The sequence below is a fragment of the Podarcis melisellensis genome (genome assembly GCF_964234715.1).
Source record: "Podarcis melisellensis genome assembly, chromosome: 2".
Taxonomy (NCBI): domain Eukaryota; kingdom Metazoa; phylum Chordata; class Lepidosauria; order Squamata; family Lacertidae; genus Podarcis; species Podarcis melisellensis.
In genome coordinates this window covers 31083287-31105804 of record NC_138529.1, presented here as the reverse complement: position 1 = coordinate 31105804, position 22518 = coordinate 31083287, and the positions used below count along the sequence as shown (strand labels likewise).

At 41.9% G+C, this 22518-nt stretch overlaps 1 protein-coding gene across 3 annotated transcripts in view; it reads right to left on the bottom strand.

The window, feature by feature from the left end:
• SPAG9 (sperm associated antigen 9) overlaps positions 1 to 22518 on the bottom strand; it is an 80326-nt gene that overhangs the window by 52750 nt on the left and 5058 nt on the right. For all 3 annotated transcript variants that reach the window (XM_081899578.1, XM_081899579.1, XM_081899577.1), the window contains exons 2-3: positions 18145 to 18265; positions 8503 to 8573 (exon numbers count right to left, since the gene is read on the bottom strand). In XM_081899578.1, the coding sequence (XP_081755704.1) occupies positions 8503 to 8573; positions 18145 to 18265 (192 nt within the window). The remainder of the gene's footprint in view (positions 1 to 8502; positions 8574 to 18144; positions 18266 to 22518) is intronic.

Sequence of the window (22518 nt, the reverse complement as noted above, 5' to 3'; positions counted from 1 at the left end):
ATTTTACCATTAAATATATTCTTTACAGCCATGTTATTTTCCCCTCCCAGTATGCACAGAAATTTCACCTTGCCAACACACCTTGAGAAGGCTATTCGTTGATCTTTTACACTGCCTGTCTTGATTATTCCAAGGTCCCCATTCCAGCATGTGCAAACAGCAATCTGAGCAGCACAATACAAATACACACCAATAGTTTTTCACCCGGGTGCAAATTGACAGAATAGACAGGAGGCCCAGTGAGTGGAAGAGATGCAAGAGTAAACTGAGAAAACACACAGTACACACATCTTTCATGTATTTTGCAAAATGAACAGGTTTCTGCAGTCAGGCACGACTCCTATGCATTCTTTCATGTACAAAGGGCAGAGCAGGGCAGATATGAGCCTGAAACCTGCTCCATACTGAAGTGGGGTCCCAGGTGCATCACATCTTAAAAGCAATAAGGAAGAGGTAAAATGTCAAATAGTTTCTGATTTTATTCCCCTTGAACTTGGCATGTTATCCTCCATCACATCTCGTCCCAAATCTGTTGATTTTGTGTGGCTCCATAATCAGTCATACTAGGCTGATTCCAGACCCAGTTCACCCAGTTGTACTCTCTAAAGTTTTCAGCACAAGGAAATGTACTCCAAAGGATCCTAGCAACCCCATGGACTTCTTTTTAATCTGAGAATTAAAGGCACCACCACAAGGGTCTGAAATTGTGCCCTACCTGTCCAAATTCCAAGGTAAGGTAACTTAATTCAAGAGGTTTGTTAAGCGTTTTTTTTAATCTTCTCTCCGAAGATGTGTTCTAAATGTGTTGTTTCCCCTAAGTGGCTAGGAAGGGGGTCAACGAGGGAAACATTGAACATTTCTGGCCATGACGGAGGACAAGAAGATGCAGAGAAAAAGTACATGTCCACAGGATTCAGATGCACCTTTACAAGAGGTACCTAAAATATCTCTGAGATTAAAACATATAGAAGAAAAAATTCTCTCAGTCTCTCTGAAGGAACATATGACCTTAACATGAAAATACAATTTTTTCAATAGGCAACATTTTAATACAATTCCCTCCACAGCAGAACTAATAACTAGCGCAAATGAATCCTTCTGAGTTTCAACTATTTACAGCTGAACAAACCATCACATCAAATAATATCACACTGTGGTCACTCAATATGCCACATGATTGTTTTTTCCAGCCTTCGGGGCCATTTTAGATTAAGCTCTAAGCTGCAAGCGGTTAGTTCTGCATTACTAGTGCCCAAATAATGAAGGAAGCAGAAGAAATAATGTTTACCATTAATAACTACCAACGGAATACTTTAAAAAATGTTAACATTGTTATACTGATGATATTGTGAGGTCTTGTTTGCACCGTCAGCCAATTTGAATGTTTAAGTGATTTGTGAATATTCTGCATCTCAAACACATGTGACACAGCTGCCACTCTTTCTTTTTAAAACACAGTGGGAAATATAATGACAATTATTTATCATTTATATTCCACCTTTAAAATACACAACTATTTCCAATATGACTTACAAACAAACAATAAATAAACCAACTTCAAAACATTAAAATACTATTTCTTTACATTAAGGACAGTATCCAAACTTGTTTCCCTTCCTCTCCCTGCATGTCACCAAAATCTACACTGGAATAAAATGGCTGCACTGGATACAACATTATTTTTCCCATTAAGGACTGGCAAGTGCAGTTACTATACAAATGATTAATTTATTCATTTTCCTCATGTTCCACTTTTCTGCTATATATGCCCACAAGATTGCTTCCGATAAAAAATAATTATACCACAACTGAAACTATGTGTACCACCTTCTTAAATATCTGATTTTAAAAATGTATTGAGTCAATTTGTTACTGGGTCTAAAAAAACTTCAGGTACTTAAAGTTCTTCAGCTTACAAATTGATTTACTCATGGCCCATAAAGCTTGTAAGAGAGTTCAACCGGATGCACAGTTAAAAGGAATTATAAATAAAATTTAAATGTATGCCATTTTATATCAGATTTTAGAAGACACAGCCAACCATATCAGAATAGAGTCATATATTACAATTCAGATTTATGGAGGCATAAAGATTACCTTCATTGTTCCTCAAAAAATGCATCTCTCCCTGCCCCAACCCATGTAACCACATATGACTACAACACCCTCAAACTATTTCTTCTTTACTCCAAAATTGGTGGTGTGTGTTAACTTGTCCCTGACATTTTGGGAAGAGAAGAAGCCGTAAAATTATGCACATTCGTATTGCTCCAACTTCAATCATCTCAGTTGTGTCTGGGAGACCAACACCTTCATAACGGATACTCAGGTGATGCTTCTCCTGGGTCTTGAATGGGGTTCCCAATTCCCTGGAGGAGCTTCTGCTGAAATCCTATACAGTGACAGATTTTCTGTAGTAGGGAGAAATCATGCTTTCTACACAGCAGGGAGTTGCATATGTTAAAGTTAGTCTTCTCAAGTTACAATGGCTCATGGTTGGAACCCTGCTTATTTGCTACCCCCATACTATGAACCATTAAACTCGTTCAGTATTACAAATAACCATTTTCAGCTGACAAGCATTGGAAGAGTAGCAAGACTTTTTCAAGACAATAGATAAGTGACACAAGCTACATGCACAGCAGAGCTATGTAAGAATAGTTACAATGGCTTCCACTTGCTCTTTTTCTTCAATTGTCTTTTCAGCACCCCGAACAGCAACAGTTATGACGCTATTGTTGACTTTTGCTTTGCCAGTACTGATAATGTAATGGCTTCAATTAAGTTAACCTCACTGGGATATTTGCAATTGTTGCCCAAACTTTTTAATGCTGAAATGCAGAATATTAAAGAGCAATAATTTGTAACCCACTCATCATTCAAAAACAATCCAACGGAAGACAAAGTTTACAAAACAAATACATAATTATCCTTCTGGTTATCCTTTCATAACCAGTGATTTATACATACCTGCTATTATTACAAACCACCCTTCCAAATTAAGAATACATCAGCCTCCCCAACCCAGCACCCTCCAGATGCTGCTGTACTAGCAATTCCACCATCCCTGGTCCCTGGCCATAGCAACTGGGGCTGACAGCCCAAGATTTTGAAGAGCAACAGATCCTGCATCCTTGTAGTACAAGATATTTAATGCATCTAGTTCAATATATTGGGGAGAAAGGTCTGTGTAACTTACAAATAAGCTTTTCCTACCAGGATCTGGAAGGAAATTCCATTTCAAAAATGTGTTTATCCTTTTTTTTCATTAACATGGTGGTTCTGTTGAAAATCAAATTGTTTTACACATGTTCAAAAGGTGTGATGGGACAGGAATCAAACTTAGGTTTTCCAAGAGTTGAAGCATTAACCACATTTGCTCATAAATAATCAAGTTATGTGTTTCCCTGGCTAATAAACCAGGAATAAAAATTGATTTAGCTTACTGTTCACAAAAGTCAAAATATTATCAAAAGTAGCACATAGACTGCCATGTAGCCAAAAGAGCCAAACATGATCATTAACACAGAAATATTCTGTTTTTAGACAATCTGTTTCTCTCCCAAAGACATATATGTCAGTGTAAATTTATCACCTTCTTGACCTGAAGTAATCTATGACTCAAGCAACAAGGATGGGTGGCCACATAAAGTCAAAACACAGAGTGTTGGTCAACAGTCACGAAAAGGCAGAGATGGATCAATGTGAACCACTGGACAGTGGTACACAATTCCTCCCCCACCCAAAATATAATTGCTTCCAATCATATCTTAAAAACTAATGCTTCAATTTTACCAGCATTCATTCATGTGCTTGCAACCAATTATTCTGTTCATACTTGGCTGCTCTCCAGGAGGGAAATCTATGACAAGTAGCCTAGAGATGAGTCCTTCTAATCCTTGTAATTACTCAATATCTGTTAAAATAGCAGGTTTTGCACTGCTGCAACTGTTGAAGGAAGAGCTGAACCAAATCAGCACATGTAACCAGACATAGCAAAGAAAGCAAGCATACTTAAAAAAATAGTAGAGATGTTAGTTTCCATTATTGAGATCAAATGTGATCTTTCAATATTCTAATCCTATTCATATCTTGGAGCTGTAGAGTTGTTGCTCTGTTCTTTTTTTTATAAAGTCTTGATCATTTAAGTTTTTCAATTACACTTGCCAGGCTGGACGTACATTAATAATAGCCTTGAATGATATCCAACTAAGCCATACTTGGAATAGGCACATTGAAATCAATAAACTACTATAACTTGCCCATTGATTTCAGTGGGTCTACCCAAAGTATGACTTAGCTGGCTATCACACCTTAAGTCCTCATAAATCACAACTGGTTTAATGTCATTTTTTTGGTTTAGAAATTTCTATTCTCTCTTTTGCTTCTAAAAGGAGCACTAAGGCAGCATCCAAATTACAGTTTTCATTGCCTGAATCAGCTGAATCAACATGGAGTACTTCTACTAGGATGTCATATGCAATACCTAATCAGTGTCAAGAAGACTACTCTTTGTTTTGCATTAATGATTTACAGAATCAGGATGAGAATTATGGAGGATATTGACACAAACTGATTTGACAAGATAACCAAGTGATCCAAGGTGGCTTTTTCATGTGTGCAGTTCTCCCATCATTACAACCATTTCTTTCAGCCCATTCTTGGCTGGTTGTACAGAAGCTACCACAATGGTTTTCCAATACTGTTCTTGATTACAAGCTAGCAAACATCCATACCTGAATGTTTCCTTCTTATAAAATGCAACATAGCTTAGAGCAGACAACTCTGAAAAACGGGGTACTTTCCCAAATACTTTCCAACATGTGTCCCTGGATGCCACGATGTCCCCACCAGTTGGGCCACAAAGACGGCTAATGGTCTAATTAACTCACTGGGCACTAATGAATCTAAGAAACGATGCTCTGTCCTTGATGTGTATGAAAAGTGAAGGTAACACCTGTGACTGATTCTTACTGGGACATGCAAATACACCTCAAAGATTGAATATGGGCAGAAAGTTCTGTTCATCTATTGCTGGTGGGATTGCTTCTACCATGAAGTGATTCTTTTTGAAGAACTTGTTCTGCCACTTAAGGTCCACAATAATGATAAATTCCCCATTCCAAAGGCTTCTCTTTTGCTTGTTTACGGTAAGCCATAGTTTGCTACAAACTATAACTCACAGTTAACGTGCAAACAGGGCCATGAGTCATATTGTATGGTGGGAGGTTAAGCTACTCAGCTTTCAAGACCCTCTGAAAAACAAATTAAAAAAATCAGAGAAAGGCAGGATAAGAGACTTTGTGTGCGTGTGTCCTGCAAGAAATGAGAGTAGACAGCATTTGAATCTGCCCTTTCTGCCTTGTTCTCACTAAATCACGGCATAAAGAGGACTTAGCTGTAAATATATCAGTAAGGATTTTGATTTTTGTTTTAAATCAGCACACAATCCTGACTCTGAACAGCTGGGTTTACCTCCTTCTCTGACAGTGTATCAATCATCTTCCCAATGAGCCAAAGCCATAGATGCTTTCTGACTTCAGGGATAGAGTTTGTTGTCCACCAAGCCCTGGATCAGATTGCCTTACAGCCTCTAGGTTCCTAAGTACTGAACTACATGTAAGTGAATGAGACATATCAAGTGTCAGGGTGGGAGTCATAGACACAAATCAGCGTGAAAGATGCAGGGCCCTGTTGTCAGTGAAGTTAACTTTTTATTCCAGGAAATGGCATACAATTCAGCAACATTTCCCAGTAGGTCCTGCCCCTATGGAGCAGTTGCCAGGACAGAGGTCCCTGCCTTCCGCCCTTACTAAGGGCTCCTCCTTTCCTGGATGTTTCCCTCTGGTCTCTGTTCTGCCCTCCTCATTATCCTGCACTTGTTGCAGCAGGAGAGAGACTCTCTCTGGGTTCTTCAGAAGTCTCTTGACCTCCTGCTCTGCTGCACCTTTCGAGTCTGAACTGCTCCCTGTCACAGGCTCTTCCTGCTCGCTAAACCCTCATTTTCATTTATGTTCAAGCGCCAGCTACCAGCACTGTATAGAATTATTAGCATATCCCAGAGTGACTCACAACTGACGTCTGAAAAAATGGATTAAAAATAAATATGGTCCTACACAATATTCCTGAAGAAGCCAAATGTGCATTGCTATCTTAATCACATGAAGTGAAAAACCTACAGATCTTCATCCTTCTTTATCAAGCTGAATATTTATCTTCTACTACTGTGTACTTTTCTCTATGTCCACTCACATAATGTCAAGATCTGTCAACGAGCGACTCAACATATAAGTTACACAAGTAGTTGTGCGGAAGGAAAGGGTTTTGCTGGTTGCAATCAACACCAACAGTACATGTATTTTCCTTTCACAGCCTTTTTCATTGCCAAGGGTTTTTCTAACAACCAGAACCTAGTATTGGCAACAATACTATTTCAAAAGACTGCTTTCGCTCTTTAAAGCAAAAAATATAAAGCTGTTGTACCCTGCATTTTTTCTACTCGTTATGAAGTTCCAGCTGACAACACTAGGCACACAAAACATCTAGAGTTGGCTTGAGGAATTCAATCAATCTGCATTCAAACGTACATACTGGAACATGGTCAGCCTTCGAGTTTTTATTTTAAATAAATAAATAAATCACTTTCCTTTATGCAAGGGTCCAGAGGGTGGGTTACAATATAAAAACATTTAAAAAACATAAAATAGTAACAAACAAAAACAGTAACGCACACAGTTTAAAAGGCCTAGACTGTTAGATTAGCCATAGGTCTTGGGAGAAGAGAAATGTTTTTGCCTGGCGCCTAAAGATATGTAATGAAGGTGCCAGGAAAGCCTCCCTGGGGAGAGCATTCCACAAACAGGGAGCCACTGCAGAAAAGGCCTGTTCTCATGTTGCCGCCCTCTGGATCTCTCACGGAGGCGGCACACGAAGAAGGGCCTCAACTGATGATCAGATGTTCCAGGTCAGTTCATATGGAGAGAGGTGGTCCTTGAGGTATTGTGGTCCTGAGCTGTTTAAGGCTTTGAAGGTCAAAACTAGCACTTTGAATTGGGCCCAAAAATTTATTGGTTGCCAGTGCAGTCGGGCCAGAATTGGCATGACATGCTCAAATTGTCTTGTCCTAGTGAGAAACCTGGTCACTGAACCAGCTGCAGTTTCCAAGCTGAGAGGTCGAGGAGAATTAACAAGGACACATTTCCCCTGTCCCTCACCCGACACAGATCATATAGAAATGTTTTTGCAGTTTCTGTGACAAAAACCAGGCCTAAACCCCCGACTGAAATGGATCTAGAAAATCAGGTTTCCTCAAAGAGCTCCTGGATCTGATTTTTCAAGTTTTCCGAATACTGACACTGTTATGAAGTTCTCCAAATGCTACCATTTCCATTTTTCTTCTTCCCTCACAGGTAATAGCTACTCTAAGCAGCTAAAAATTGTATCTGCTACAACAGCACATATTGAAAATTACAACATGCTGACTCTGCCAAGAAAAATACATGGCTGCCCCTACAGAACCAAATGGGCAGCCATTTTATTAGAGGGACTTAGTGCAGGGCGGGGAGATGGACCAGCCACCTCAGAATTCCTCATCCTCCAATTTGCTAATAAGTGACATCTGTTACTGAGCACGAGGTGTTGGAGCAAATACTGAGGCCTGGTGTAACTCCCACTTGTCTTTGTCTAGAAATGCCTAAGCAAGTCAGAAGGCCTTATAATGAAACATGCCTTAGCCTACAAAATCATGCATGTTTGCTAATGAATACTGGTCGCAAAACTTGGTTTTTTCTACTGGTTTCCATGCGACAGAGAGGGTTTTTTTCTAATACAAATTTACATCAACTTGACCATAATTACATTGGCCAAATTGTTCTGGCAAACAAGCAGTTCGATTTATCAATATTTTGAACAAAGAATATTTGTACTAAATTCAAAATGCGTAATACAATAGAGAAGCTGTAGGGGGGAAATAAAATAAAATAAAATAAAAGTAAGTTGTACTCCCCAAGGAGGGTCTTGGCATACCTCAAGAAATTTGACTACTAATCATCAGGTATTTCTCTTAAGTCACGTGAAACATAATGGGTGACATGAATAGCTAAGGTGACAGACTACCTTTTCAAGTAAAGAAAAAGTTGAAACAAACTACTCTAATAAGGTATGGAATTAATGTGACACCCTGGCTAGCTGTAAGAGGGAACTCTGGTTTCCCACTATGCTAATAAGCCTGCATCCCACCCCTGCCCCTCAATTCAGTCATCTCAGCAAACATCATGTTAGGATCATGCATGCTGCCAATATCAATCTGACTCTGCCCTACAATTTAATATAAAGGATTTCAATGAACACACCGAAAACCTTCCAAAAGCTCACAGCAAAAGCTTTAGAGAGCCCTCGGCAAACACTGGTGCAATAGAAGCTCCCTTGATGCCCTGCCCACCAAGTCCCTGATGCACAGCTGCCCTCTCAAAGCACAGCTCCAAGGAGTATCTCATTACCTACCTCTGTATGTCTTGAATGAAGAGCATTGTATTCTTTCTTCAGTTCTGCTTCCCTCTCTTCCAGTCTGGTAACTGAAAAAGATAATTAATTCACTCAGAAACAGACATTGACAACCACAGTAACAGAGTCCACAGACATCATCTCCGGTTTCCACAATTCAAAGCTATTCATACAGAAACCAACTCTGCTCTGTTTTTTAGAAAATTATGCTCTGGCTTTTCTTCCTCTTCCAAATGCTTTCTCAAGAGAGCATTGAGCAGGTCAGGCTACAGCCCAGGGCATTTGGAGGGAACACCGAACCTAGTCCCAGAGTCAGGGCCTAATCCAATCTCCACTGTTCTTGAAGAAGTTCAAGTTGCCCAACAAGAATCAAGGAACTGTGCTCACTAAAGCTCTCCAGTCAAGGGCCTGATTGACATGGAAGAAGCATCCTGCCCCCTCACATTTAACAAGGAGGCTAGCTGCTCTTCAACAAGTGGACAGAGCTATACCAGACTATTCAACCACCAGGGTTCTTGTGATGCTAAAAGTGCACTCCCAGTACTGAAAATTATTAAGGGAGCCAAGATGTACTATAAAGACAATCAAATCAATAGGTTACCAAGAACATACCATTGTCAGCCCACACATACTATCAAGAGAAGGTAAGACATTAAGAGAAACTGGGATGGAGTGAACAAGTTTGCATGACACAATAGTACAGTGGTACCTCGGGTTACATACGCTTCAGGTTACAGACTCCACTAACCCAGAAATAGTACCTTGGGTTAAGGACTTTGCTTCAGAATGAGAACAGAAATCGTGCTCCGGTGGCGCGGCAGCAGCAGGAGGCCCCATTAGCTAAAGTGGTGCTTCAGGTTAAGAACAGTTTTAGGTTAAGAATGTACCTCCGGAACAAATTAAGTACTTAACCTGAGGTACCACTGTACCCACCATCACCTAGTATTCCTAATTTTCAAGTGTTTCCCCACCAGCTGGAGTCCTGTTTCACCAAATCAATTGAGATACCAAATTGGATTGCATATAACTGTTATGGCATATTTAGGGAATACAGCAGTACCTTGGTTCTTGAATGGCTTGGCTCCCGAACAAATTGGCTCCCGAAGGCTGCAAACCCAGAAGTAAGTATTCCGGTTTGTGAACGTTTTTCGGAAGCCAAATGTCCGACACGGCTTCCGCTTGGGTGCAGGAAGCTCCTGCAGCCTATTGGAAGCCATGCCTTGGTTTTCGAACAGTTTTGGGAGTCAAACGGACTCCCAGAATGGATTAAGTTCGAGAACCAAGGTACCACTATATTTAGATGTATTGTGCTTAGGCTCCTAGGATTCAGGAAATAATTTACTAAACCCATCTCTATTATAGCAACCATTATATATTAAGATGCCACGTGACACTTTTTTCTAGAATGTGCTATTCATTCTTTTTTTTAATATACATATTAAGAAATCATAACAGACCTATAGTTTATATAGGACCTTAACAACACCCAGAGTACATTTACAACTATTAATGCATGTCCATTTCAAGCCACTTTCCCCACTTGGCAGCTACAAAACACAAGAAGAGGCAGATCTCTCCCATTCATTTCATTTTAGTCCACAGCTGCAAAATGTAACCATTCCTATTTACTGAGCCATCCAACAACTATAGCTTCTGCTCCATCTAGTGGACTACTAATTTGCCAACATGTAGAGACACCTGCAGAGTAAAAGGTGTCAATAACTTGCGTATATAGTCAACAACAGATAACTTTGCCTTATAAGCAGGGCTGGTGTTCTTTAGATATCTATATAGTGTTAGTCAATTTACATCTAGTTGCATAACGGGCACCAATTTTCTGAACATTAGGTGATATTTGTTGCCCAATCACATAAGCACAAGAATCGCCAGTGCTGTTCAAAATCAATACTTTGTCTTCCACAGGCCCAGGTCACACATCACATAAAACAAAACCATAGTTGTTGTTGTTGTTTTTAAAAATGGTTTATTGTGAACAAGTACCTCATGTTCAGCTCGCCATTTGTGCTTTCTTTGGACAGAAACAAAGCACAAGCCTCAGTTCAGACAACACGACAAGCCAGACCATAGCTTGCTTCATGGCAGTGTAGCAGCAAGAGGAGTGGGAGAGGAGAGAAGCACCTGCAATTTCAGCAGTGTGCACCAGCAAACTACTTGTCCCCCTTAAGCCAGTTTATTTTAGCTACAGTTTAGTGTGTCATGCAAACCAAACCATAGTCAAAATTGCAAAATCAGCAGTACCAGCTAACAACAGGTGAGGTCAGCATGAATTAGGGGAGAAAATTCAAATACATGGACACAATCTCTGGAGTATTTTGCTTCATGATCCAATAGGTCTAGAGCAGAGGTCACTAACCAGTGGCCTCCCAGATTTTTTATTTTGTATTTCACATCTGTGGTGAAAAGCAGGCTACACAGGTTATTAAAAAATAATAAGTAAAAATTCCATCATGATCTTTGGCCATACTGGCTGGGGCTGATGGGAGCTGGAATACAACAACACCCAGAGAGTCACAGGTTGGCTACCTGAGGTCTTGAGTATAACATTTCCTTGCTAACAAGATAGCAATCAGAACATCTGCTGGTCCACTGAAAGCAGACACTGGGGAAGAAACAAAGCCCTGCTACAGTGGTGCCCCGCAAGACGAACGCCTCGCAAGACGAAAAACCCGCTAGACGAAAGGGTTTTCCGTTTTGGAGGCGCTTCGTAAAACGAATTCCCCTATGGGGTTGCTTCGCAAGACGAAAAAAATCTTGCATCCCCCCACGGGTTTTTTTCGCTTTTTTCGCCTTTTTCTTAAGCCGCTAAGCCGCTTATCAGCTGTTCCGCTGATAAGCCGCTTAACAGCTGATCGCTGGAAGCCGCTTGACAGCTGGAGCGCTAATCCGCTAAGCTGTCAATGGGCTTGCTTCGCAAGACGAAAAAACCGCTATACGAAGAGCCTCACGGAACGGATTAATTTCGTCTTGCGAGGCACCACTGTATTCTAAAGTCAAGTCAGAAACAGATGGGCAAGTCTAACTTAGCACCCTGCTAAATTGGCTCTGTTGCCAGGGCAGATTCACCAGGTACTTCAGCCAGTTAAAGCTTTCCCTAAAATGAAACTGCTCAGAGGAACTAACAGAAGCGTGGAACAAAAATGAAACAACCTATTGCTTCCACTTCCTTCCACCTGTCTGAAGCAGAGGAACTGAGTCTTTTCACTGCTGCCTTCTAAAAAAAGATATCTGCAACAATACAGATGCAACAATGAACGGTACACTGAGTCTCTTTCTTTTCAGGCGCTCATGCAGGCAACAACACACACTTATAAGATCCACTTAATCTAGTCCAATCCCTTCTCATCCAAACTAAGACAGGTATCCACAGCTAAAGCATTCCCCCATACTTCTCAAAAGCCTTCCACGGCCCCTAAAGTTTCCATGTCCCCTAAATGGTGTTTTATTAGTGGCTTAAAAGTAAGCACCCTCTAAATTAGCCAGTTGTCCCATTCTTAGTCAGTAGGGTAAACAACCTTTCTTCCTCCTAAGAGTCCAATGGTGAAAATATTTCACCATTGCCAGCAGGGTTCAAAATTAGCATGGTACCAGGCACATTTTGTGCCTAAAGATTCTCCATTTGCGAGCACTTCAAGAAGTCTGGGTGTCATTTTTTTGCGCATGGCTGATACTCAAGGATTACTGCAATGTATGTGCTTTGAAGCCTCGAAGTTTATGTTAAGGATAGAAACATGTTAAGGAGTTTAGCAATAAAGAGCAGAGTGTTTTGAAAACCAAAGTATGGTACCAATATTTTTATTGTAAACACCAAATTAAACATGCATTAACAATTTCTGCCAAAATGTGATATTAACAATATGTCACTTATGTGAATTGCAGATTAATTCATGCTTATTAAAATAATAAATAAGAAGTGTTGCCGGCCGACTCCCCCCCCCCCCCACCAGTGGCAACTAGACATTCTGTTTTGGCATCCACAACCGAGATCCCAGAAGCCCTTTGGCTCCCAGCTTTTCTATCCCAGTTCTAACACTGAATGTCAGCACATACAAATAGGCATGTATGCCTCTGTATAGGAGTCAGGAAAATAAGCTGCTGTTTGGGCAAAGGTAAGTTGCATATTGTTATGCCTATCGGCGTGGTTGCTCAAGAGCGAACAGGCAAGATCTCCACTGGTCTTTTCAAAGGCTTTATTACTGGTGCAAAAACATTTACAGTGCAGAACGCCTCAATTCCCTGTCTTGCTCAGTCACTAGCAGAATCTGAGAGTGGACGGTCCTTAATCTTTCCCCAGCAGAGTAGTCTCTTGACCCCCATCCGACGCCTCCCCTCTCTGCGCGAAAACCTACTGCAAAGGGAGGGCTTGGGTAAAGGGGGACCTCCCCCCCCCCCGCTTTGCTCATGCACTGTGTCTTGGCTCTTTCTTTTATCCTCCAAGCCCTGCAGCTCTTCCCCTCTAGAGGCGGGGCTTCCCTCCTCTCCTTAGGAAGTGCTGCTTCCTGTTGGAGACTCCCTGTAATCCAGCTGCCCTTCCACCTCTTGCCTCTGAGCTGATGGCAGTTCCCTGACACATATTTTTTGAATAACCCACTGCCCAAATCATCACCATCATCATCCACTGGCTGTTTCAACTGCCATGACCTGAAAGCTACAGGATATATAAGATCACCTTTGTTCTTGAGCAGTTGCTCTGACTCTGCCCACCCTGGTAATCCACCAGTACAACTCCACCTTAGCCAAAAAGTGATTTGTGGGTGGTTGCTTTCAGGCAATGCTATTTGAAAGCAATGTGGGAGAAAGATGCATTTCATTTCATTTAGTAACGTTGCATCATTTCTTTCTGAACACCCCATAAATCAGGAGATGTTCAAATGTAACTGGAAAACTGGAATGTCATTCTCTGGAGGCCTTCACAGAGAATCAAACAAAGGTAGCAAGAGAGTTAACGGAGAGCAGCAGCAGCAGCAGCAGCAGCACACAGAAATCTCCTGGGAATGTTCAGGGTAATATGAAGAGTTTCAAAGCACTCATTGAGAGCAGAAACCCCTCATTTACATTATGATGCATTATTTATTGACGAAGCATCTTGCAAATCTGAGAGAGGGAGGGTAAACATTTTCTAAATAAATTATTTAGCATGGTCTCAACAGAGGTTCCCTGTGTTTAAATACAGCAATAAAATTTAAAAGTGAGAGATCCAAATAGATGAAGGTCATGTTTACATTCACAGGGCCATTTCCAATTTCAAATGTTCACACTCACATTTGGGAAAACAGGGATAGAGTAGGTTTAATATGTTCCCCTAAAGAGTCCCAAATGACTTGGGACCGAACTGAAAATGTGCCTGGGCAGCACCCCAGCTACAGAACCCCCTTTCCAATGGAAATCAGTCTGTCTCCCACTTTATATGCATTCAGGAAATGTGTCAAAAGACTTCTGTTTATCCATGCTTTTGAACTGTAGTTTTATGAAACTTTTACATTGCTGGTACTAACTGTCTACATTACCTGAACAGTGTTGTTTAATTTTTTTTAATGTAATTTTATTGTTGTGATCAGCGTGTGAAACTCCTCTTGTTCTAGGCACATTTTGCGACTGGGAATTTCATTAACGTGAGCAATTTCTGAGCTCTGGGTGTGGTACTGCACCTAAGATTTCAGATTAAAACTGCCACTATTGCTGTCACTGAGGGTGTGGGAGGAGGAATTCCTGCCTGGTCGACTTCCAAGAAATCACTGCAGTGTAAGGCAAGCTGATAGGTTCTGACATTCCATTGTGGTGTCCACAACTCAGGTTTAAGGTGCCATTTAGCTCCTAGCTTTCATATATTGGTTGTTAGCTGCCCTAGGCTCCCTTTGGGGGAGGGTAGACTATAAATTTGAAATAATAAATAACAAGCAGATGTCTTTAAAGCACATAGCTCTGAGTAAAATCTCCAAGCAAACCCGATAGCTTTCTTTAAGAGATAGTAGAGATACATAGGATTGACTAGTCAATCAGTTCAGATCTGACACCAACAATCCACTCTGGGGTAGTGTGGAGGCAAACTCTGCTACTTCAATCCTCCAAGCAGATAAATCTATACTGTCAAAGTTGATTATTGGATCAGGAAACTAAGCATCTGATTCCCAATCCATAAACAGAAACCACAAACGTAAGAACCACACATACATGGTCCCTAAATCAGCCAAAGCACATGTGTGAGCAGGCCTACTGGCACATAAAAACTGCAGGTGTCATAAAACCTACACAGTTCCTAGAACTAATTCCACAACTGCAACAGAAGTTCTCTTAAAGCTATAGACCGTGAGGACCAAAGAAGGCAAGTTTGACTAATGTGATTGCTTTCTCAAAGTATTAATTGTCTATAAACCTAAACCAAATGGATTAACAGCATAACCAATGATGAAACTCCAGTTTTATAATAAGGTACATCCATGCAATATTCCAAAGTAAATTTCATAGCTCAAAACTAATACTGCAAACAGCATTTAAGATCAACCGGAACAGCTAGCTGCTATGGTATCAATGTGCTATTGAGGATATTCTGCACTATTTGTGTCCTAGACAATTTGATAAACCTGAGGCCCTCCACTGCATATAGGTCTTCATTTCCCCCTTGTGTTTACCATGTATTTGCTGTGAGATCTGAAATGCATCCAAATATTTAAGAACCTGCTGGGCAGCTTCAATGAACAGTGGACAACTTATTTACGATTTCATGACAAATATGTTTCTTTTTCCCCGTGGATGACCGTGAGAAACAGCTCTCAGCATTACAGTTTTTGGGCTATAGTTCAAAGCTCTCCAAATTTTGGAAATTCTTAAAGCATTAGTTCATCACCTTACTTATAACCTAGCAAAACAAGTAATGGAAGCCAAAAAGATATCCCAAGTGGCATTTTGAGGTAATCCAGTGCATAAATTCATAGTAAGAGTAGCTTTCAAAAAGCACAAGCCTTGGGCAATGTCTCAAAAAGAACTGTTGACTTCTCAGCACGAAGATGAAGCAGCAAGCAGTTTCACAATCCTGTGTTCCCTTCGCTATTACAGCATGCCGACAAACTCTGTGGCGATCTTTAGAGAGGATTCTTCTTTATTGGTTAAAACAAGAATGAGACAAGATGCGAGAGGAGATTTAATTTTCTCTAATGGGATTGGGTGATCAAGCCACTCAAGATACATTGCAGCAGTTGGATTGATGATTAGTGCCAGTTACAGCTGGTTCTGAAATAAGGCAGCTGTACATCAGTGGCTGCTTCCACCATCTGACTCCCTCCTGTGCCCAGGCTCATCACAACCCCATCCATGCAACCACAACACAATCATGCTGGTGGAGGGGGGGAGGGGGGCAGAGGTGGGTTGCAATGGGCAACTAAGGGTTAAAGGCTAGTTTTTCCATCCCCTTTATTCATTTTTAAAATCCATGTCAGGGACTGCACATTCTGGATTCATGTGACTGGGCCATTCTATTACAATGTTTTACACTTTACAGGCAACTTCCCATTCACTTGGGGGTTGCATTCCGGGTCACTGTTTTGGGGGCCTGCAGACTTATTTCAGCACCAACATTAACCACGGTTAGCACTAACCAGAGTTCCCTCTTATAGAAGATTTTTAAATGAGATTTGAAGCTGTTTACTGTATTTTTCGCTCCATAGGGCGCGCCGGACCATAGGGCGCACCTAGTTTTTAGGTGGGGGGAAATAAAGAAGAAGAAAAATATTTCACCACCACCAGCAGCCCCAAAGAGCAAAGAAGCCAAGGCAGCTAGCAGGATGGATCCCACTAACTGTCATGGACCCCGCTAGCTGTCATGGCTTCGTTTTTAGCCGCGGGGCTGGGGCGGGGGAAGCCCGAGCTTCCCCTGACCCCAGCCCCCCAGAACAGGTCCAGGAGCGGTGGCAAGGTTGCGCACAGCGTTGCCACTGCTCCTGGAGCTTGCAGGGCTGGGGAGCGCTCCAAAGCCCAGGGAGTGCAGCGGGAGTTGGCGCTGAGCTCCCCGGGCTTCAGGCTGCAGGCTGCTATCCGCAAGCCTTTGGAGCGCGGAGGGAACTCCCACCGCGCTCTGAAGGCTTGCGGATAGCTGCCTGAAGCCCCCAAGCGCAGCGCCAACTCCCGCTGCGCAACCTTGTGGGCAATCTATGTGGGCAACCTTGCCTCCACTCCCAGAGCTTGCGGGGCTGGGGGCGGGGGAAGCCCAAGCTTCCCCCGTCCCCAGCCACCAGAACAGGTCCGGGAGTGGCGGCAAGGTTGCCCACAGCCTTGCCTCCACTCCCACAGCTTCCAGGGCTGTGGGCGGGGGAAGCCCGAGCTTCCCGCAACCCTAGCCCCCAGAACAGGTCGGGGAGCGGCGGTCCCTTCTCCCTCCTGGGGAAAAGCCCACAAGAGCCACGCGAAGCTTGTGTGCGGCTCTTGGGGGCTTTTCTTGCCTGCCTCCCCCCTGCATTCGCTCCATAGGACGCACAGACTTTCCCCCTTAGTTTTTAAGAGGGAAAAAGTGCGTCCTATGGAGCGAAAAATACAGTAGTAATCCTAGCAAACCCTGGTTAGCATTAAAACAGCAGCCATATTTAAAGCTGCCAGGAATTCACATGGAAAAACCAGGAGAAGGATGGGATACAATCTTATCATATGCTCCGTTGACCATAGATAAGGATGTTACGTATGACTATCTCCCAGAATTAGTTTGAGGCTAATAAACCACTCCAGTGTCCTTAGAGAGCAATTATAACCTTGCCAATTGTGTAGCAGCAAAATATTCGCTACTGGTTGAATTAAAAACAAAAACATACTTGAGCTGCATCCAAGGAACTATGAAACAAGTTCCATCAGCTGACAAGACTTCAGGCTTTAGCAATAGCCTCACCCCCCATCCCCTCTTGCCACAAGGTAAACTGCTTTGAAAGGGGTTCCAAAAGTAGTTTGTGATATGATAAATTCAGCTATACAAATAATAAATCCTACAAGGCTAGCTAGACCAAGGCCCTTCTATCAGCTTAAGAAACTCTGAGCCATAGCCAACATTAAATGAACAAGATTCCTAGCCACTTTTGCATTCTAAGATCAGTAGAATCAAGGTTGCTTTGAAATTTCTGGACATAGAATGACAGAATCATAGAATTGTAGAGTTGGAAGGGACCACAAGATTCTGTGAACCGCCCTGAGACCTCCGAGTATAGGGCAGTACATAAAATCAATCAGTAAGGACAATAATAATCTAGTCCTGCACAATGCAAGAGTCTTCTGCTCTAAACACTCCACAGCAAATTTGTGGGGCTGCAGGGGGAAAGGGGGATATCCCATTTGCACGTGTTGAAGTCTATTGTGCAAGTGGGCCTCTATAGTTGGATATCACCCATTGTTGTTCAGGTGAGAAAAGAAGCTGAAACTACTTCAAGAAAGTCTTAACAAAGTTAGTGAGAAGATGGGCTTGGACATCAGTCAACACAAAACAAAACTTAAATCACACATACATACATGAAAAGACAAACACTCCCGCTAGTGAATTATACTGGTGCAGTCATTTTATGCTCTTTTCTATTAGGAGATAAGAGTGAAAATATCATGCAAACCATGCAATGGTTATAATTAGTTATAATCCACTGATAAAGTCCCACTTACTTTGATCAGCATAGTTTTTTGCTTTCAGTTCAAGCTGCCGGGTTTGCGACTCTAAAGCTTCCACTCTTATCTGCAGATCCTTTTTTTCTTGTTCTTGAGAATCTTCAAATTCAATAAATTTCTTCAAAAAAGAAACAAAATATTCATGGGCATGTGCATTTTATGTGTTGCTTAAAATATTTTTAGGCCTCTTTGGGGGGGGGGGCAAATGCCCATCCAAAGCAGCTTACGTGAACAATGAAGGAAAAAATAATATATACATATATATTTTAAAAACCTAAAATCTACCCCACACACCCCAGAAAGAACATAATTCAATCAGAACATCACACAACTAATTAACATTAAGCCTGGGAGGTCAAGTGGGGTAGAGGAGGAGATCTTTGGGCCTTTCTGAAAAGCCTAAGATGCAGAAGTTTAATGTAGGTCCATTGGAAAGAAAATACATAGTCAAGGGGCCACCATAGGGAAGAAACTTTCCCTTGTGGCAACCAGCCTTCAGAACATAAGAAGCATCCTGCTTTCACAGTGGCCAACCAGATGCCTATGGGAAACCTGAAAGTACAATAGCATTCTTCTCACTTGTCATTCCCAGCAACTTGTATTTAGAGGCATGTAGAGGCATGTAGAGGTTAAACCACAGAGCCTAGGGCTTGCTGATCGGAAGGTTGGCGGTTTGAATCCCTGCAATGGGGTGAGCTCCCATTGCTCGTTCCCAAATCCTGCCCACCTAGCAGTTCGAAAGCACGTCAAAATACAAGTAGATAAATAGGTACCTCTCCAGTGGGAAGGTAAACGGCATTTCCGTGTGCTGCTCTGGTTCGCCAGAAGCAGCTTAGTCATGCTGGCCACAGGACCCGGAAGCTGTACACCGGCTCCCTCGGCCAATAAAGTGAGATGAGCACCGCAACCCCAGAGTCGTCCGCGACTGGACCTAATGGTCTGGGGTCCCTTTACCTTTAGTCTCTAACAATGGAGGTAGAACTTAGCCATCATGTCAAGTAGCCACTGATAGCTTCAACCTAATGTAACGTCAATCTGTCTAGTCATATTTTAAAGCCATCTAAGTTAGTGGCCAGCAATGGCTCCTGTGGAAGCAAGTTCCACCATGTGAGCAAGTACTTTGTTTGGTCTGCCCAAAATCTCCCAACATTCAGCTTCAGCAGCTGTCCCCCAAGTTCAGGCTTCCTCAAACTCGGCCCTCCAGGTGTTTTTGGCCTACAACTCCCATGATCCCTAGCTAGCAGGACCAGTGGTCAGGGATGATGGGAACTGTAGTCTCAAAACTACAAAGGGCCGAGTTTGAGGAAGCCTGCCCAAATTCTAATATTATGAGAGAGAGGAAGGAAAACCTATCTCTGGCCACTTTCTCCACACCATACATGATTGCATACATTTCTATCATGTTGCCTCTTTCTCGCCTTCTCTTGAAGACTAAAAAGCCTCCAAAAGCTGTAACCTTTCCTCAAAGGGGAGTTTCTCCATCCCTTGATCTGTTCTGTTGCCCTTTCCTAAACCTTTTCCAGCTCTACAATAGCTTTTTTGAGGTAAGGCAGCACTGTAGACTTGCATAATGGCACTGTGACATTGCCAGTTTTATTTCCAATCTCTTTCCAAATAATTCCTAGCATGGCATTCAACTTTTTCTCAACTGCTGCACTCTGGGCTGACATCTTCCTTGAGCTATCCTGTATGACTCCAAAGTCTTATTGTTGCCAGTTCAGACCCCAAGAGTCCGTGAAATATTTTGCACTTGCTTATAGTAGCTTGCATTTCCATTTTACCACCAGTTTACTCAGTCTGGAGAGATTGTTTTAGAGCTCTTCACACACCTCAACAACTTTGGCCTGAACCCCCCGAAAACGGAACTTTCCTCCCTAAAAAAAGCTTAACAACTTTGAACTGAACCCCCCCAAAAGGGGTAGATCACTGTCATTTTTTCCCCCCTGTGAGTAGATTGCAGTGTCTTGGGAGTTGGATGTCCCTGCTCTAGATCATTCAGGAACAAGTAAAAAAGCACAAGTCCTTTATTGTTCTATGGGATTTACTATACCTTGCATGGGCACACATAGGGATGTCTACTAAGCTATTCAGGATGCCCATTTTGTCTTCCAATGTTTAAGATATTGTTCTATGATTGTGTTTCTAACCTGCTTATCATGTGACATACTGAGATTCAGGATATAGATAATCCAAAAAGGAGAAAGAAAGGCTTTCACATGTTAGTCTACAACTGAGCAATTGAGACCATTTATTCAGCTATTTTAGAAGTATTTTCAGATTTGGTTCTACATGTACAGTGGTACCTCGGGTTACAGACACTTCAGGTTACAGATACTTCAGGTTACAGAGTCTCCTAACCCAGAAATAGTACCTCGGGTTAAGAACTTTACTTCAGGATGAGAACAGAAATCTGTATCCATGAATCACCATATGAACAATTCATACAACATAACTATATACATAAGACACTAAGAAGTAATCTCAGCACATGTCTGCTTGACTCGTTTTGGCCTAGTGACTGAAGAATTAGTTATAAAGAACTATTTGCAAGGCAAACCAGGAAGGTAGTTCTACACTACTTGAAAGTCTTCATCGAAAGCTTTTATCACATCACCTACTTCCCTCTGACCCTGTCATTATCACACTCTATACCAATAAAAGCAACAGATCCTACACTTCCTTAGTGCTGCATAACTTCAGGTCACAATAAAATTACCTGAAGCTACAAGTCAGAACTACCACAAAAGGTACACGCTGAAACTGAATAATTGCTAACCTGAAAAAAAGTTTTTATTTATAAGTAAGCTGGACTGTTCTCCCTTAGCTATCCCTTACTCATTTTACATTGAGTCTTTAACATTGTGGACCATTCTGGCATGGGCCTATCTTAATTCTTCATACATATTAGCTGTACAAAGGAATGCCATTGTTAAGGCATACAGTATTTACTTTTCGAAGACCACTTCATTTTTGGTATTGCAGAGTAAACAACTCTCAGTGCAAGTGTTCTTCTGAAATTAAGAAATTTAACAGAATAAATGAGCTCTTGCCTCCACCTCCTTTAAATACTATTTGTATTAACATACCACTCCATTATTGTCAAGCTGGTAGCCATTCAAGTCTCTCTCTATTGAAAAAAGCAGAACATTCAGGGAAACTGTCATAATTCAAGGATGTACTAGACCAATAAGACCCCAAAAACTTGTAAAATATACAGTGGTACCTTGGGTTGCATACGCTTCAGGTTACAGACTCCGCTAACCCAGAAATATTGCTTCAGGTTAAGAACTTTGCTTCAGGATGAGAACAGAAATTGTGCTCCGGCGGCACGGCAGCAGCGAGAGGCTCCATTAGCTAAAGTGGTGCTTCAGGTTAAGAACAGTTTCAGGTTAAGAACAGACCTCCGGAATGAATTAAGTACTTAACCCGAGGTACCACTTTACACCAAATAACTATTCAGGCAACCTTGTGATAAAACCATCGCACTATTACTGTACCAGACAACTGTGTGTAAAAGTGGTTTACGAGGGTTGTTTGCCAACAAACCACAGGCGGAAAAGGAGGACTTCACTTGCAATAGTTGTTCCATGCAGGCCCATGCCACTCCGAGACATCTATAACATGCTTCTGATTTATATTTTCCTGCACTGATCAACATCTCAGAGCCTCTCCAAACACAATGTTATGATGGCTCAATACTGAACTTGCTTAAAAATAAATAGGCATGTTCTCTGGTTTGGGGCTTCAAATCAAGGATTCACATAAAGTCCCTGCACCCCTCCCTTTCTGAAAGCAGGGAAACAAATCAGGAAGCCACAGTGAACCACAGCCTCCCATTACATTGGGACTGAGAAACTATGCTTAATCACAGAGCAAGCCAGGATATTAAGCCATGGTTTCAAAAGCTTCCTGGCCTGCTTTCCTATTCACCCAGAGGTGCTTGTGGGTGCAGAAGGTGCATTTATATCTTGGCTTCTAAAGCCGAGATTCGATCCTCCAAATGCAAACATTGCCAATTGCCAGAAGTGGTAGAGGCTTGTCATTTCTTTGTAGTCCGCCTTCTCTCACTCCCCCTCTTTCATGTCAAGTTCAGTCCAAGAAGCAAGGAATGTCTGTGGGGGATCCTTCACAGATTGCACAAAATACGCAATTCTCAGGAGATTTAAAGAGAGGAAGGAGACGAGGAGCAAGGCTAACTCTACTACACACCCCGTTCATCCCTAGAGACCCCTTAAAATAACCAAACATTTGAAGATAAATAGGAGTGTCTAATACAGGATCACTGGAAGGAACAAATGGTCAGATGATTCATAAGCAATGCAAGCCACCACTCAAAAAGTAGCAAAGAAACCTGCAGGGCACAGGAAACAC